The following is a 14,985-nucleotide window of genomic DNA, read 5'->3' on the forward strand; positions in this document are numbered from 1 at the left end:
AGTCAATAACATACAGAACTTGAGACAATCGCATGCAGTATTAAGCCATGGAATGCGTTGATTGGCCAGTCAGTGGCCAAGCACTTGTCACACCTACAACTTGTTTATTAATCAAAACCCAGCCCTTTCGCTCCATCATCAATTATTTCACTCATAATTCCAGCTGTGAAAATAGCTCAAATATTTGACACACCCCCGGACTTATAGCTCTACCGCCAACGCTTAGATTTACCATTGAATTAGTAAGTAAGTAGTCTTGCAAGAGCCTTGGCTTGTGCGAGTCGAAACGGCTCATAGGGAAGGTGCCTATCTCCTGTTTCTGTAGCGTGAGGCAGCTTGATGTACACCCCGTGGAACAGGACACTAGTCTATCGCAGGGCCTTACCCCCAATCTATCTCCTAAATGCTGAGTGCCAAGCAGAGACGCATCAGGTCTCATTTTTCAGTCACAACCTTCCATACTCAGGGTGGACACCCTAACCATAAGGCCATTTGCGTTAGGTTTGTTAAAATAAAGTCCCTAGAGAGGAACTAGGCTCAGAGGGGAGGCCCCACCCTCTTCTGGCTGTGCAATGGATATGCAATGCTTTTAGGAAGTAAAAAAAGCTGATAGAAAGAGAAAGCAAGTGCACTCCTAATGTGCTGGGTTTCACATGATGTCAGAATGAGTCAACATTCTTAAATGGTCCGATAAGGAACGGAAGGAGGTTGTACTGTCTGGGTCTGATATATATGGAGATATAACATCTGCCTGTGTGTTCTCCTTTGTTGCATGCCAAATGGCACCCTATTCCCTGTATAGGGCACTACTTTTCACCAGCTCTGGTCAAATGTAGTGCACTATGTATGGAATAGGGTGCCATTTGGGACACTATTCCCTACGGTCTCCATAACGAGAGCCCAGGCAGCTGAGACGACGATGTCAGAAAGGAGAGTTTGTTTTGAAGGGTGGGATTCATTACCACGCACATGAAATATTTACAACCATTACTGGGCTGAGTTTGCCAATTACAACTTGCCAATCTGCTCCCCTATTCATGAAGGAAGAGGGAGCTGCCGGACAGAGACATGCAGGCTCTGGAACTCATAACAGGTAAGAGGAGAGAGGGAGAGAGAGAGGGAGAGAGGGAGAGAGAGAGAGAGAGAGAGAGAGGGAGAGAGAGAGAGAGAATGAGAGAATGAATGCTGGGACAGCCCAGCCTAGCTCCAGGGGTAGTCCGCTTTAAATCAACCATGTCCGCCCACGTGGTCCTTACCTTGGCACGGCGAGTCTCCCCAGAGCCTCTTCAGGGAGGACTCCACTTCCAGGACTGTGGCGCTCCACTTGAACACCAGCCCAGATGAGGCGGGAGAGCACTCTTTTTCCATGGTGTGGATTTCGCTGTCGTTCAACATCCGCTCCCAAATGTGCAGCTGCGTGAGACTACCCGAGAAGGACTCTGCACTCTTGAAAGAGCCCCCGAACGAGTCCTGCTCCTGGCCCAGGATGAAGTGGCCATCAGGGCCCACGTCACCTGCGCTGTACAGGCTGTCGCCCCGGTTGACCGGGCGGCCGTTGGCAAACAGGGCCCAGCGTCCACCGTGGCGCGACCAGCTCACGCACAGTGAGTGCCAGGAGCCATCATGGTGGAAGGCCTCCTGGTAGGGCCCGTGCATGCCATGGACCAACAGAGCCAGCTGGACAGGCTGGCCCTGGATCAGCCTGGCGCGGAGCTGGAACTCATTAATGAATGACTGGATGGAATAAGAGAAGACAGTGGAAAATCCGTAGCAGGCCGGATCGAAGCGGACACGGGTGCAAACGGTCACTTCGCACATGGCGGGGAACTTGTGCAGGAGGCGCGCGTTCTTCACGTCGGATCTCCCGTCAAACTCCAGGATAAGGGTCTCGGTGGAACCTTTGAGTGGTGGACAGAGAGAGAACAGTCACGTTCATTACAACTTGGACACAGACATAAAAGGAACGGAACGATATTACGCAACTCCAATTGTAGTCATATTTAGGTTGCAAAAACGTATTCACTAGACTGCAGGATAGTAAGGCCAACGGCGCTGCCGTAAGTCCAATTTAAAATGTCTGCACAAAGACTAGAGGTCGACCGATTAATCAGAATGGCCGATTAACTAGGGCCGATTTCAAGTTCACAACAATCGGTAATCTGCATTTTTGGACACAGATTATGGCCGATTACAGTGCATTCCACGAAGTGACTGCGTGACAGGCTGACTACCTGTTATGCGAGTGCAGCTAGGAGCCAAGGTAAGGTGCTAGCTAGCATTAAACATATCTTATAAAAAACAATCAATCTTAACATAATCACTAGTTAACTACACATGGTTGACGATATTACTAGTTTATCTAGCTTCTCCTGCGTTGCAAATAATCGTTGCGGTGCCTGTTAATTTAACATTGAATCACACGCTACTTCGCCAAACGGGGGATGAATTAACAAGCGCACTCTCGAAAAAAGCACTGTCGTTGCACCAATGTGTATTAACCATAAACATCAACGCCTTCCTTAAAATCAATACACAAGTATATATTTTTAAACCTGCATATTTAGTTAATATTGCCTGCTAACATGAATTTCTTTTAACTAGGGAAAATGTGTCACTTCTCTTGCGTTCTGTGCAACAGAGTCAGGGTATATGCAGCAGTTTGGGCCGCCTGGCTCGTTGCGAACTCTGTGAAGACTATTTCTTCCTAACAAAGACAGCCAACAGGGGGATGATTTAACAAAAGCGCATTTGCGAAAAAAGCACAATCGTTGCACGACTGTACCTAACCATAAACATCAATGCCTTTCTTAAAATCAATACACAGAAGTGTATTTTTTTTAAACCTGCATATTTAGTTAAAAGAAATTCATGCTAGCAGGCAATATTAAACTAGGGAAATTTTGTCACGTCTCTTGCGTTCATTGCATGCAGAGTCAGGGTATATGCAAGAGTTTGTGTCGCCTGGCTCGTTGCGAACTAACTTGCCAGAATTGTATGTAATTATGACATAACATTGAAGGTTGTGAAATGTAACAGCAATATTTAGACTTATGGATGCCACCCGTTAGATAAAATACGTAACGGTTCCGTATTTCACTGAAAGAATAAACGTTTAGTTTTTGAAATTATAGTTTCCGGATTTGACCATATTAATGACCGAAGGCTCTTATTTCTATGTGTTATTATATTATAATTAAGTCTATGATTCGATAGAGCAGTCTGACTGAGCAGTGGTAGGCAGCAGCAGGCTCGTAAGCATTAATTCAAACAGCACTTTACTGAGTTTGCCAGCAGCTCTTCACAATGCGTAAAAGCATTACGCTGTTTATGACTTCAAGCCTATCAACTCCCGAGATTAGGCTGGCAATACTAAAGTACCTATTAGATCATCCAATAGTCAAGGGTATATGAAATACAAATGGTATAGAGAGAAATAGTCCTATAATAACTACAACCTAAAACTTCTTACCTGGGAATATTGAAGACTCATGTTAAAAGGAACCACCAGCTTTCATATGTTCTCGTGTTCTGAGCAAGGAACTTAAAAGTTAGCTTTTTTACATGGCACATATTGCACTTTTCCTTTTTTTCCAACACTTTGTTTTTGCATTATTTAAACCAAATTTAAGGTTACATTAATTATTTGAGACTAAATTGATTTTATTGATGTATTATGTTAAGTTAAAATAAAAGTGTTCATTGTTCATTCAGTATTGTTGTAATTGTCATTATTACAAATATATATATAAAAATCGGTATCGGCGTTAAAAAAATCATAATCGGTCGACCTCTAACAAAGACCCTACTGTGAGACATATCAAATCAAATCAAATGTATTTGTCACATACACATGGTTAGCAGATGTTAATGCGAGTGTAGCGAAATGCTTGTGCTTCTAGTTCCGACAATGCAGTAATAACCAACGAGTAATCTGACTAACAATTCCAAAACTACTACCTTATACACACAAGTGTAAAGGGATAAAGAATATGTACATAAAGATATATGAATGAGTGATGGTACAGAGCGGCATAGGCAAGATGCAGTAGATGGTATCGAGTACAGTATATACATATGAGATGAGTATGTAAACAAAGTGGCATAGTTTAAAGTGGCTAGTGATACATAGTGGCTAGTATTACATAAAGATGCAGTAGATGCAGTAGATGATATAGAGTACAGTATATACGTATACATATGAGATGAATAATGTAGAGTATGTAAACATTATATTAAGTAGCATTGTTTAAAGTGGCTAGTGATATATTTTACATCAATTCCCATCATTAAAGTGGCTGGAGTTGAGTCAGTGTGTTGGCAGCAGCCACTCAATGTTAGTGGTCTGATGGCCTTGAGATAGAAGCTGTTTTTCAGTCTCTCGGTCCCAGCTTTGATGCACCTGTACTGACCTCGCCTTCTGGATGATAGCGGGGTGAACAGGCAGTGGCTCGGGTGGTTGATGTCCTTGATGATCTTTATGGCCTTCCTGTGACATCGGGTGGTGTAGGTGTCCTGGAGGGCAGGTAGTTTGCCCCCGGTGATGCGTTGTGCAGACCTCACTACCCTCTGGAGAGCCTTACGGTTGTGGGCGGAGCAGTTGCCATACCAGGCGGTGATACAGCCCGACAGGATGCTCTCGATTGTGCATCTGTAGAAGTTTGTGAGTGCTTTTGGTGACAAGCCGAATTTCTTCAGCCTCCTGAGGTTGAAGAGGCGCTGCTGCACCTTCTTCATGATGCTGTCTGTGTGGGTGGACCAATTCAGTTTGTCTGTGATGTGTACGCAGAGGAACTTAAAACTTGCTACCCTCTCCACTACTGTTCCATCGATGTGGATCGGGGGGTGTTCCCTCTGCTGTTTCCTGAAGTCCACAATCATCTCCTTAGTTTTGTTGACGTTGAGTGTGAGGTTATTTTCCTGACACCACACTCCGAGGGCCCTCACCTCCTCCCTGTAGGCCGTCTCGCCGTTGTTGGTAATCAAGCCTACCACTGTTGTGTCGTCCGCAAACTTGATGATTGAGTTGGAGGCGTGCGTGGCCACGCAGTCATGGGTAGCATACTGTACATAGCCCATCTGTAAACAGCCCATCTATCTACCTCATCCCCATACTGTATTTATTTATTTTTCTTGCTCCTTTGCATCCCAGTATCTCTACTTGCACATTCATCTTCTGCATATTTACCATTCCAGTTTTTAATTGCTATATTGTAATTACTTCGCCACCATGGCCTATTTATTGCCTTAACTCCCTTATCTTACCTCATTTGCACTAACTGTATATAGACTTTTTGTTTTCTTTTTTTCTACTGTATTATTGACTGTATGTTTTGTTTATTCCATGTGTAACTCTGTGTTGTTGTATGTGTCTAATTGCTATGCTTTATCTTGCTTTATCTTGCAAATGAGAACTTGTTCTCAACTAGCCTAACTGGTTAAATAAAGGTGAAATAAAAAATAAATAAAAAATACAGAGAAGGTGCTGAAATCTTAAAGCTGTCAAATATGGCAATGGCATAGTGACTGAACTCACTCTTTAAGTGTGTCATGACTTTCCTGCCAATCCACACGGGGTGGGTTATGTTCAGGGACTTTAAGAAGGTGGTGAGCTCTCGGTTCTCGAAGGTGTTGGATACCGTGGCTAAGGCCCCCGAGCGCTGGCTACAGAGGCGTCCGGCCCCATGCCACGGTAGCCTGTCGGGTACGTACTCGTAGTAGGACTCGTCGTATGTGAACAGGGTCCTGCTCTCCAACGTCAAAGCTGTATCTGCCCAGAGAACACAAAGAGTGGTTGAGGAGAGGAGCGAGATCATGTTCATTAGGGTACCAAAGGTTTTGAAGCCTTTTGCCCAAAAAATCTGAAAATAAGCTTTTCTCATCGAACAGGTCCAGGTAGTCCCTTACCATTCAAGTCCGTTTTCACAAAATGGAAGGCTGTCGGAAACGAGGAGGCACTATCTGAACTTGTCCAAAAAAAAAAGCTATCCCCCCCCATTGCAATAGGTTTTCTAACATTTTGTTACAGTGTGCCCAAATGAACATGACCCTGGTTAACAACGGAGCTCACTATCGAGGAAATCATATGCACTGCTAGGGAATACAGGGAGTTATAGTGGCTGTCGTTGCACTATGGCTTTGTTGGGCCACTGTTCAACAATACCCATTTTACATTATCTCAGCATAGTGGGAGATTAAGGACAGGAAAATGGCAACTGCTGGACGTACAGTATAACTGAGACCACATGCTCAAATTGTATTTGTCACATGCACCGAATACAACAGGAATACAACCTTACCGTGAAATGCTTACTTACAAGCCCTTAACCAACAATATGGTTCAACCCCGATTAAGTGCGGTGAAGTCATGAGCTCTTACAATTGTACGAGAACTCAAATAATAACTATAGGTTATAACTTTGTCATACATGCCTTGTAAGTTACAGTTCATAGTGGCTGTTATGTAATGTTACTACCAGCTTTAACTCAGAATATATCACTTACATGTCAACATATTAAAGACTACTTACCTGATGTACAGTGGTGAAACCAAATCTACGGAATAAAACAAAACCTAGGTTAATGTATTATCATTTGATTCCTGACATTTGATGTCTTATCTAAATCGCTATCAAGTGTAACTAGTGGAATACTGGGGACCCCTACTATAAATAGGTATATAAACACATGTTGTAGTAAGAATAATATTCGTGCTTGTGAAGTAGCCTATGATAATGAAAATATGTCCATTTAGCTGTTTTAAAACAGCGTATGGTGTACACTAGCGTATTTATGGTCTGAGTAGCCTGACCATGTCTACATTCCCACAGCCCTATGCTCCCTCAGTTCCCACAGCCCTATGCTCCCTCAGTTCCCACAGCCCTATGCTCCCTCAGTTCCCACAGCCCTATGCTCCCTCAGTTCCCACAGCCCTATGCTCCCTCAGTTCCCACAGCCCTATGCTCCCTCAGTTCCCACAGCCCTATGCTCCCTCAGTTCCCTCAGCCCTATGTTCCCTCAGTTCCCTCAGCCCCATGTTCCCTCAGCCCCATGTTCCCTTAGTTATATCTTCTAAACCCGGGGTCGGCAACCCAAATGAAAGGAAGATATATTTTTCAACTTCCAGTCACCAATGATTCAATACTAGACAGGACAAACACATTTTGGTGATTTCTGGTATATCATCAAAATAATTCAATCAGTGCATGTTTTTGGACTCATTCATTAGTTTTTACACAATTAAGTACAATACCATTGAAAGTTAATGTTGAAAATGATGCTGTAGCTGCTTCCTGTTGCCAAGATTTTGATAAACACCTCAATGTCAAAACACAGTTTTAAAGGGGTGGGGGTGGGGGAGTTGCACTTTTGAAACTACCACAACTCAAAAAACACACAAAAACTGGAGATATTTTTACATCACTGGTTAGATGTTAACCTGCAGAACACAGTAAGCTACTGTACATGTTGGAATGTTGCATTGTTTCATGAGCTGAAATAAATTATCCCAGAAATTGTACATATGAACAAAAGCTTATTTCTCTCAAATTGTGCTGAAATGTATTTACATCCCTGTTAGTGAGAATTTGTCCTTTGCCAAGATAATCCATCCACCTGACAGGTGTGGCATTTCAAGAAGCTTATTAAACAGCATGATCACTAAACAGACATACTTGTGCTGGGGACAGTAAAAGGCCACTCTAAAATGTGCTGTTTTGTCACTACACAATGCCACCGGTGTCTTAAGTTTTGAGGGACCGTGAAATTGGCATGCGGACTGCAGGAATGTCCACCAGAGCAATTGCCAGAGAATTGAATGTCCATTTCTCTACCATAAGCCGCCTCCAAAGTCATTTTAGATAATTTGGCGGTACCTCCAACCGGCCTCACAACAACAGATCACGTGTATGGTATTGTGTGGGCGAGTGCACAATGTTGTGAACAGAGTGCCCCATGGTGGCGGTGGGGTTATTGTATGGGCAGGCATAAGCTACGGACAATGGATAGGTAGAGACTTCAGCTTTCATGTAGAGACTGGCCTTCATGTCTTAAAGTAATGATGGACTGCCATTTCTCTTTTCTTAATTGAGCTGTTCTTGCTCTAATATGGACTTGGTCTTTTACAAAATAGGGCTGTATTCTGTCTAGAGGTCGACCGATTAATAGGAATGGCCGATTAATTAGGGCCGATTTCAAGTTTTCATAACAATCGGTAATCTGCATTTTTGGACACGATTATGGCCGATTACATTGCACTCCACGAGGAGACTGCGTGGCAGACTGACCACCACAGTGAGTGCAGCAAGAAGGTAAGTTGCTAGCTAGCATTAAACTTATCTTATAAAAAACAATCAATCTTAGCATAATCAATAGTTAACTACACATGGTTGATGATATTACTAGTTTATCTAGCTTGTCCTGTGTTGCATATAATCGATGAGGTGCCTGTTAATTTATCATCGAATCACAGCCTACTTCGCCAAACGGTGAAGTAGGCTGATGAATTAACAATGAATTAACAAGATCATTCGCGAAAAAAGCACTGTTGTTGCACCAATGTGTACCTAACCATAAACATCAATGCCTTTCTTAAAATAAAAACACAAGTATATATTTTTAAACCTGCATATTTGGTTAATATTGCCTGCTAACATGAATTTCTTATAACTAGGGAAATTGTGTCACTTCTCTTGTGTTCTGTGCAAGCAGAGTCAGGGTATATGCAGCAGTTTCGGCTGCGTTTGCCAGCAGCTCTTCACAATGCGTAAAAGCATTACGCTGTTGATGACTTCAAGCCTATCAACTCCCGAGATTAGGCTGGCAATACTAAAGTACCTATTAGATCATCCAATAGTCAAAAGGTATATGAAATACAAATGGTATAGAGAGAAATAGTCCTATAATAACTACAACCTAAAACTTCTTACCTGGGAATATTGAAGACTCATGTTAAAAGGAACCACCAGCTTTCATATGTTTTCATGTTCTGAGCAAGAAACTTAAACGTTAGCTTTTTTACATGGCAAATATTGCACTTTTACTTTCTTCTCCAACACTTTGTTTTTGCATTATTTAAACCAAATTGAACATGTTTCATTATTTGAGACTAAATATATGTTATTGATGTATTAGATTAAGTTAAAATAAAAGTGTTCATTCAGTATTGTTGTAATTGTCATTATTACAAATATATATACAAAAATTGGCCGATAAATCGGTATCGGCTTTTTTTGGTCCTCCAATAATCGGTATCGGCGTTGAAAAATCTTAATTGGTCGACCTCTAATTCTGTATGCCAACCCTACCATGTCACAACACAAATGATTGGCTCAAATGCATTAAGGAAAGAAATTCCACATATTAACAAGGCACACCTGTTAATTGAAATGCATTCCAGGAAGCTGGTTGAGAGAATGCCAAGAGTTTGCAAAGCTGTCATCAAGGCAAAGGGTGGCTACTTTGAAGAATCTCAAATTTAAAATATATTTTGATTTGTTGAACACTTTTTTGGTTACTACATGATTACATATGTGTTATTTAATAGTTTGGATGTCTTCACTATTATTCTACAATATAGAGTATAGTAAAAATAAAGAAAACCCCTGGAATGAGTAGGTGTGTCCAAACTTTTGACTGGTACCCTATATCATTCCGGTAAGACAAGGAATTAAGGCATGACACATTGCACAAGCGTTTTTAAAATGGCTGTGTTCCTATGGGAATTTGCACATGTTTAGAGCACCACAATTTTTTTACAAATCCTTTTGGAACAGTAATTGGTGACATATTTTGTCTCAAACATTGACTTTCAAATCTCTTTTAGTGTAATTACGACCCGAATTAAGCATGCTTAAATGGAACGATTCCCTTTTTATGCACTTTACGCTCTACGCGTATTCTGAACTTGATCTTAAGCATGAGAATAGCATGCTATTCACCCGCTATTCGAGAAATGAAGGTGTGGCAGAGGTGTGTCTACAGATACGTCATATTCTGACCTTAATTCCCTCATAATTTCACCACCTTAGTGCATGATGAAATAAGGTCGAGCAACTTGTCATTGTACTTTTTACAATTTGTATTGTGTTAAATATTAGCCACTATTGGTATCAATCGTCAGTTATACCCACATACATCTATAACTGTCGCTGACTTCCTTATTAGATTCCTTACATTTTGCATCATTCCATTATCCTACATTGTTATTTTCCTCTGTCCCATGCATGTGGTTGTTACTGAGGATCGCTAGCAATAGTGGATAATATTAGGCTACCGTATTATAAGTTGTACAATAAATTTGGACATGTAGCCTATTTGAATCATTACGGAACGCAGACCATACATAGCCATTTAAAACCTGGAGCAGTTCTAATGAATGGACCGTTGCCATCATAGTTCCACGATTAGTGAGGATTATTAGGGTAGATTTATAGGACTACTGTTCAACCCCTATTGTACACTTTTCTCACCTTCCAATATTTCATGGATTGAACAATTGAATAAGGTAACTTTCAGGATGAATCAAACCACAATCTTTGTTTCACCAATATATTTTGCACCTTAAGGATCTCCAAACCAGTTCTATTTTTTATTCATAAATAACTTACTATCCCTAAAAAATATACAAGATCAGACTATTTTTAAATCTACTAATTGGTGTTGGAAAGGAGACGAAGGTGTGTATTTACATGGCTTTCTTTCACTGATCCTTAATATTCTGGGCCCGGTTTCCCCAACGATGTATCTTTCCTACAACAGCCGAAAGACGTAGCATGCGTTTCCCAAAACACCAGGCAGAGAGAACGGTCGCTAAATGCATCGTTGGAGTAGGTTTCAATACTGATTCGAAAGAAAGGGAGCGCTGCTCTCTGATCAGCTTTCTCCAGTCAAGTCTTACCTTAACATTTGAATTTTTTCACAATACTGAAGATGGGTCAGCTCCTAGTGAAATTACCACCTACGGCAGCAAATATTGAGGCGGCTTATTCGAATGACCAATAAAAATACATTAATCACCGATTTGGCACATCATTGTGCAATTTCGGTCAAATAAAATAACCCAAATTAGCTAGCAATAGCACGCTAGCTAGCTAGATAAATGTCCATGAATGTTACATGCGTTTTGACCTGTCCCCAAATTAATATAGTTGGTTCCGAGTTCGTTTTGATATTTCAACCTGCGTGTCCTGATCGTGTCCGGTGTGGGTGGACAAAAATCAACATGCATGCGCGTGCCCAGTCTAGTCAGCATGCAACGACACACTTAGCTGTTCTACAAGTGGTCTGAGGAAGCGTTAGTTTACGAGCGTTTTCAAGTGCAACGTTAATAACGATGGTTTTGCGAAACAGCTAGGAGATTTGACTATGTTGCTACAAAGGTTAACGATGAACTTAGCCTTAAGAAGTTTTTGGAAGCCAGGCCCTGAACCGTACTCTCCATATATTCTAGTGAGTTTGCTGATACACATATTTTTAAAAGTACACCAAATTCAAAGGGATGACTTTAGATACATGTACGGAATCCCATGTTGAAAATATCCCACAATAAAATATGTTGGCCTGCAAGTGGGAGGGTTTTCAGCAGTTTAATTAAATTGTTTTCAGAATGTGCAAGGGAACCACACCTGCATAAGGTAAATCTGAACTACTGAGAAGTGTGTAGGAATGGCATGCATAGGAAAGGCGTACATTTCCTAAGTCTGAATCGGGCCCATATTCCACAATATTGATTCCAATAATGATGGAAATTTGTTCAGTGGGTACTGAGTGTACATAGGTCTTAATTAAGAAACATTGGCTTAAGGGAGAATAGGGCTGAGTGAACATCCTTCATACATTGTGTGAAAGTTCAATAACACATTCCTTCAAATATAAAACATGCCCTAAAATAATGAAAACAGTGCACTTACAAGTAAATTGGGGTATAATATCCAAAACCACTGCATCCTTTGAAATGGAAGCCAATGTGAAATTGTTAGTACGGTTTTGGGAAATGATCCATCGATAAAGGCAATATAAATCAACTTAATTTAAAGGTTGCACCAAAAGGCAAAAGCTACATGTCCAAATATAATTATTGAATTCTCACTTTAACATTTAAGTTAAAATGACTAACAGTACTTTACACCTACCTGAGATCGGACACCATCCGTTAATACTCAAGTTTTCGTGCGTTTTCTTTAGTCCACCTCCATCGACATTTCGAAGTCGTCGTGTGATTTAAAATACTTTCATCAATGAATCCTCCTGTGCTACATTTTCTCAACAAAAGTAATTAGCAAAAACTAATCGGTCGTTGTTTGCAACCCAAAAGTAGTAGATTCGATTTACTCTTCATGAGTTTGAGGGAACCTCCTAGGTGACATCAGATTTTATGAAGTGATGCAGAGCCTGAGAGCGCGAAGGGTGGGTATAAAAGCAGGGAGCCGTTTCAAGCTCTGCTGAGGGAAAAATAACGAACTTACTCACAAGCTGTTGCACAATATGCATAAAACGAGACCAAAATATGCATGTATGGAGACCAGACGAAAAAGCAAAACAAAAAAGTCCAGAAATATTCATTTATTAAGCTCACTTTCAAATTGTGACATGATTGTGAGGTATCAAATCTTTACCAAGAGATACAAAAAGTGTCATGAGACAACAAGAAAGACAAGTACTTTGTGCAAGGTTTAAGTGCAAAGTATAGTTGATCAAATGAATGAAACCACTCAGAAAAAGTTGTGATATGGGACACCTCTAACAGCATAACAGCTACATACAATACAGAAAATTGTTGCGCCTTCGCCTACATGAATAAATGCCAAAATGAGAAGATATTGCCCAAATAGTTTACAATCCACTGCAGTACAATTCAATTAGTATACACATTTTATCAAAGTACTTTACAATCTGAAGAAATCCCTGTCTGACAAAATAAAGTATACTGAACAAAAATATCAATGTAAAGTGTTGGTCCCAAGTTTCATGAGCAGAAATAAAAGATCTAAGAAATGTTACGCACATTTGTGCACAAATGTGTTTAAATCCCTGTTAGTGAGCATTTCCACTTTGCAAAGACAATCCATCCACCTGACAGGTGTGGCATATTAAAGAAGCTGTTTAAACAGCATAATCGTTACAGAGGTGTACTTTTGCAGGGGACAATAAAAGGCCACTCTAAAATGTGCTGTTTTGTCACACAACACCACAGATGTCTCAAGTTGAGGAGCATGCAATTGGCATGCTGACTGCAGGGATGTCCACCAGAGCTGTTTGTTGCCTGGGAATGTTCATGTCCCTAACATAAGCCGTCATTTTAGAGAATTTCGCCATACGTCCAACCGGCCTCACAAGGGCAGACCACATGTAACCATGCCAGCCCAGGACCTCCACATCCGGCTTCTTCACCTGCGGGTTGATCTGAGACCAGTCACCAGGACAGCTGATGAAACTGTGTGTTTTCACAATTGAAGAATTTCTGCATTAACTGTCAGAAATGGTCTCAGGGAAGCTCTCTCTGTGCTCGTAGTCCTCAACGGGGTCTTGACCTGACTGCAGTTTGCTGATGCCAACGTTGTGAACAGTGCCACATTGTGGCAATGGGGTTATGGTATGGGCAGGCATAATATACAGACAACGAACCCAATTACTTTTTATTGATGGCAATTTGAATGCAGAGATACCGTGACGAGATCCTGAAGTCCATTTTTCATGCCATTAATCCGCCGCATTCACCTCATCTTTCAGCATGATAATGTTTGGCCCCATGTCGCAAGAATTTAAGCACAATTACTGGAAGCTGAAAATGTCCGTGTTCTTCCATGGCCTGCATACTCACCAGACTTGTCACCCATTGAGCATGTTTGGGATGCTCTGGATCGACCTGTACAAGTGTTCTAGTTCCTGCCAATATCGAGCAATGTCGCACAGCCATTGAAGAGTGGGACATGAGGCAAATGGTGGCCACACCAGATACTAACTGGGTTTATGATCCACGTTCCTACTTTTTTATGGTATGTGATCAACTGATGCATATCTTTATTCCCAGTCATGAGAAATCCATAGATTAGGGCCTAATGAATGTATTTCAATTGACGGCTTTCCTTATATGAACTGTAACTGAGTAAAATCTTTGAAATTGTTGTATGTTGCGTTTACATTATATTTTTGTTCAGTGTATTCATCTGGGGTTTTAGTGCAATTGGACAGAAAGACCTTTGATGTACATTCATTCTCTCTGTTGGGTCTTTATATTAATGGCATTGAGCCTGTAACCTTTAACATCAATCATCTGGGTCGTGTTCATTAGAGCACACTGTAGCAAAAAAAATTGCAACGGAAAGCGAAAACATTTGTTCCTCATTGGACAAGTTCAGATTGTACTACCTTCCCATTTCTGGCAGTTTCATGCCTACTGAACAAGTACCTGATCAGCTGATCAACCCCCTGTGCATCAAACCCAATGTGCATCGTCATTAGATGAAGACAATCCTGAAGAGAGAGAAACAATCGTAGGGGCTCCTCTGTTCCTTTCCATGTCGGAAGCAACCAGAGTCCCCTCATTCCCCTGACCCCTTTCCCGTGTGCTCTTCTCTGAGCCAGAAGATCCCCTCTTCTCTTCAAGGCCCTGCGTGTTGAAGGCGGTACTCAGGGACTGCAGGGCAGAATGGAGCTCGTCCCGGGCTGCTATGACAGTCTCCAGGCAGGGCAGCTGTAGACTAGATGATGTGGTAGCCAGCCCTGTGCCGCCCCTGGGGAGGCCATTAATGACTTTGTCAATGGTCTTGGAGGAGGAGGAGACAGCCTCTCGGCAGGTACTGAGGCTGGAGTCACTGCTTTTACCTGGTAAAGAGTTAAATACATGCATTTAACTTCTCGTTTGACTTATTTAGGTCCCTATAGTGGCTAGAACCTAGCTTTCCTGGATGATTAGACTAATGATGGGCAGATAATATAAACACATATGTTTACAGTTCCACAATATCGCTCAAATCTATCAATCAAAGT

General features: G+C 41.5%; 2 protein-coding genes across 3 annotated transcripts in view; both read right to left on the bottom strand.

Moving 5' to 3' along the window:
* Window positions 1-12,404, bottom strand: part of LOC139408964 (adhesion G protein-coupled receptor D2) — a 158,143-nt gene extending 145,739 nt beyond the window's left edge. The window contains exons 1-5 of one of the 2 annotated variants that reach the window (XM_071153495.1): window positions 12,129-12,404; window positions 11,907-11,943; window positions 6,528-6,552; window positions 5,534-5,767; window positions 1,257-1,898 (exon numbers count right to left, since the gene is read on the bottom strand). In XM_071153495.1, coding sequence (XP_071009596.1) covers window positions 1,257-1,898; window positions 5,534-5,767; window positions 6,528-6,552; window positions 11,907-11,943; window positions 12,129-12,145 — 955 coding nt within the window. In that variant the 5' untranslated portion in view covers window positions 12,146-12,404. The remainder of the gene's footprint in view (window positions 1-1,256; window positions 1,899-5,533; window positions 5,768-6,527; window positions 6,553-11,906; window positions 11,944-12,128) is intronic. The other variant, XM_071153496.1, reaches the window with a different exon arrangement.
* A 173-nt stretch (window positions 12,405-12,577) lies between these two features.
* LOC139408960 (kinesin family member 14) overlaps window positions 12,578-14,985 on the bottom strand; it is a 51,914-nt gene continuing 49,506 nt past the window's right edge. Inside the window, exon 28 of the mRNA XM_071153490.1 lies at window positions 12,578-14,820. Coding sequence (XP_071009591.1) covers window positions 14,432-14,820 — 389 coding nt within the window. The 3' untranslated portion in view covers window positions 12,578-14,431. The remainder of the gene's footprint in view (window positions 14,821-14,985) is intronic.

Source organism: Oncorhynchus clarkii, chromosome 5, assembly GCF_045791955.1.
Source record: "Oncorhynchus clarkii lewisi isolate Uvic-CL-2024 chromosome 5, UVic_Ocla_1.0, whole genome shotgun sequence".
Taxonomy (NCBI): domain Eukaryota; kingdom Metazoa; phylum Chordata; class Actinopteri; order Salmoniformes; family Salmonidae; genus Oncorhynchus; species Oncorhynchus clarkii.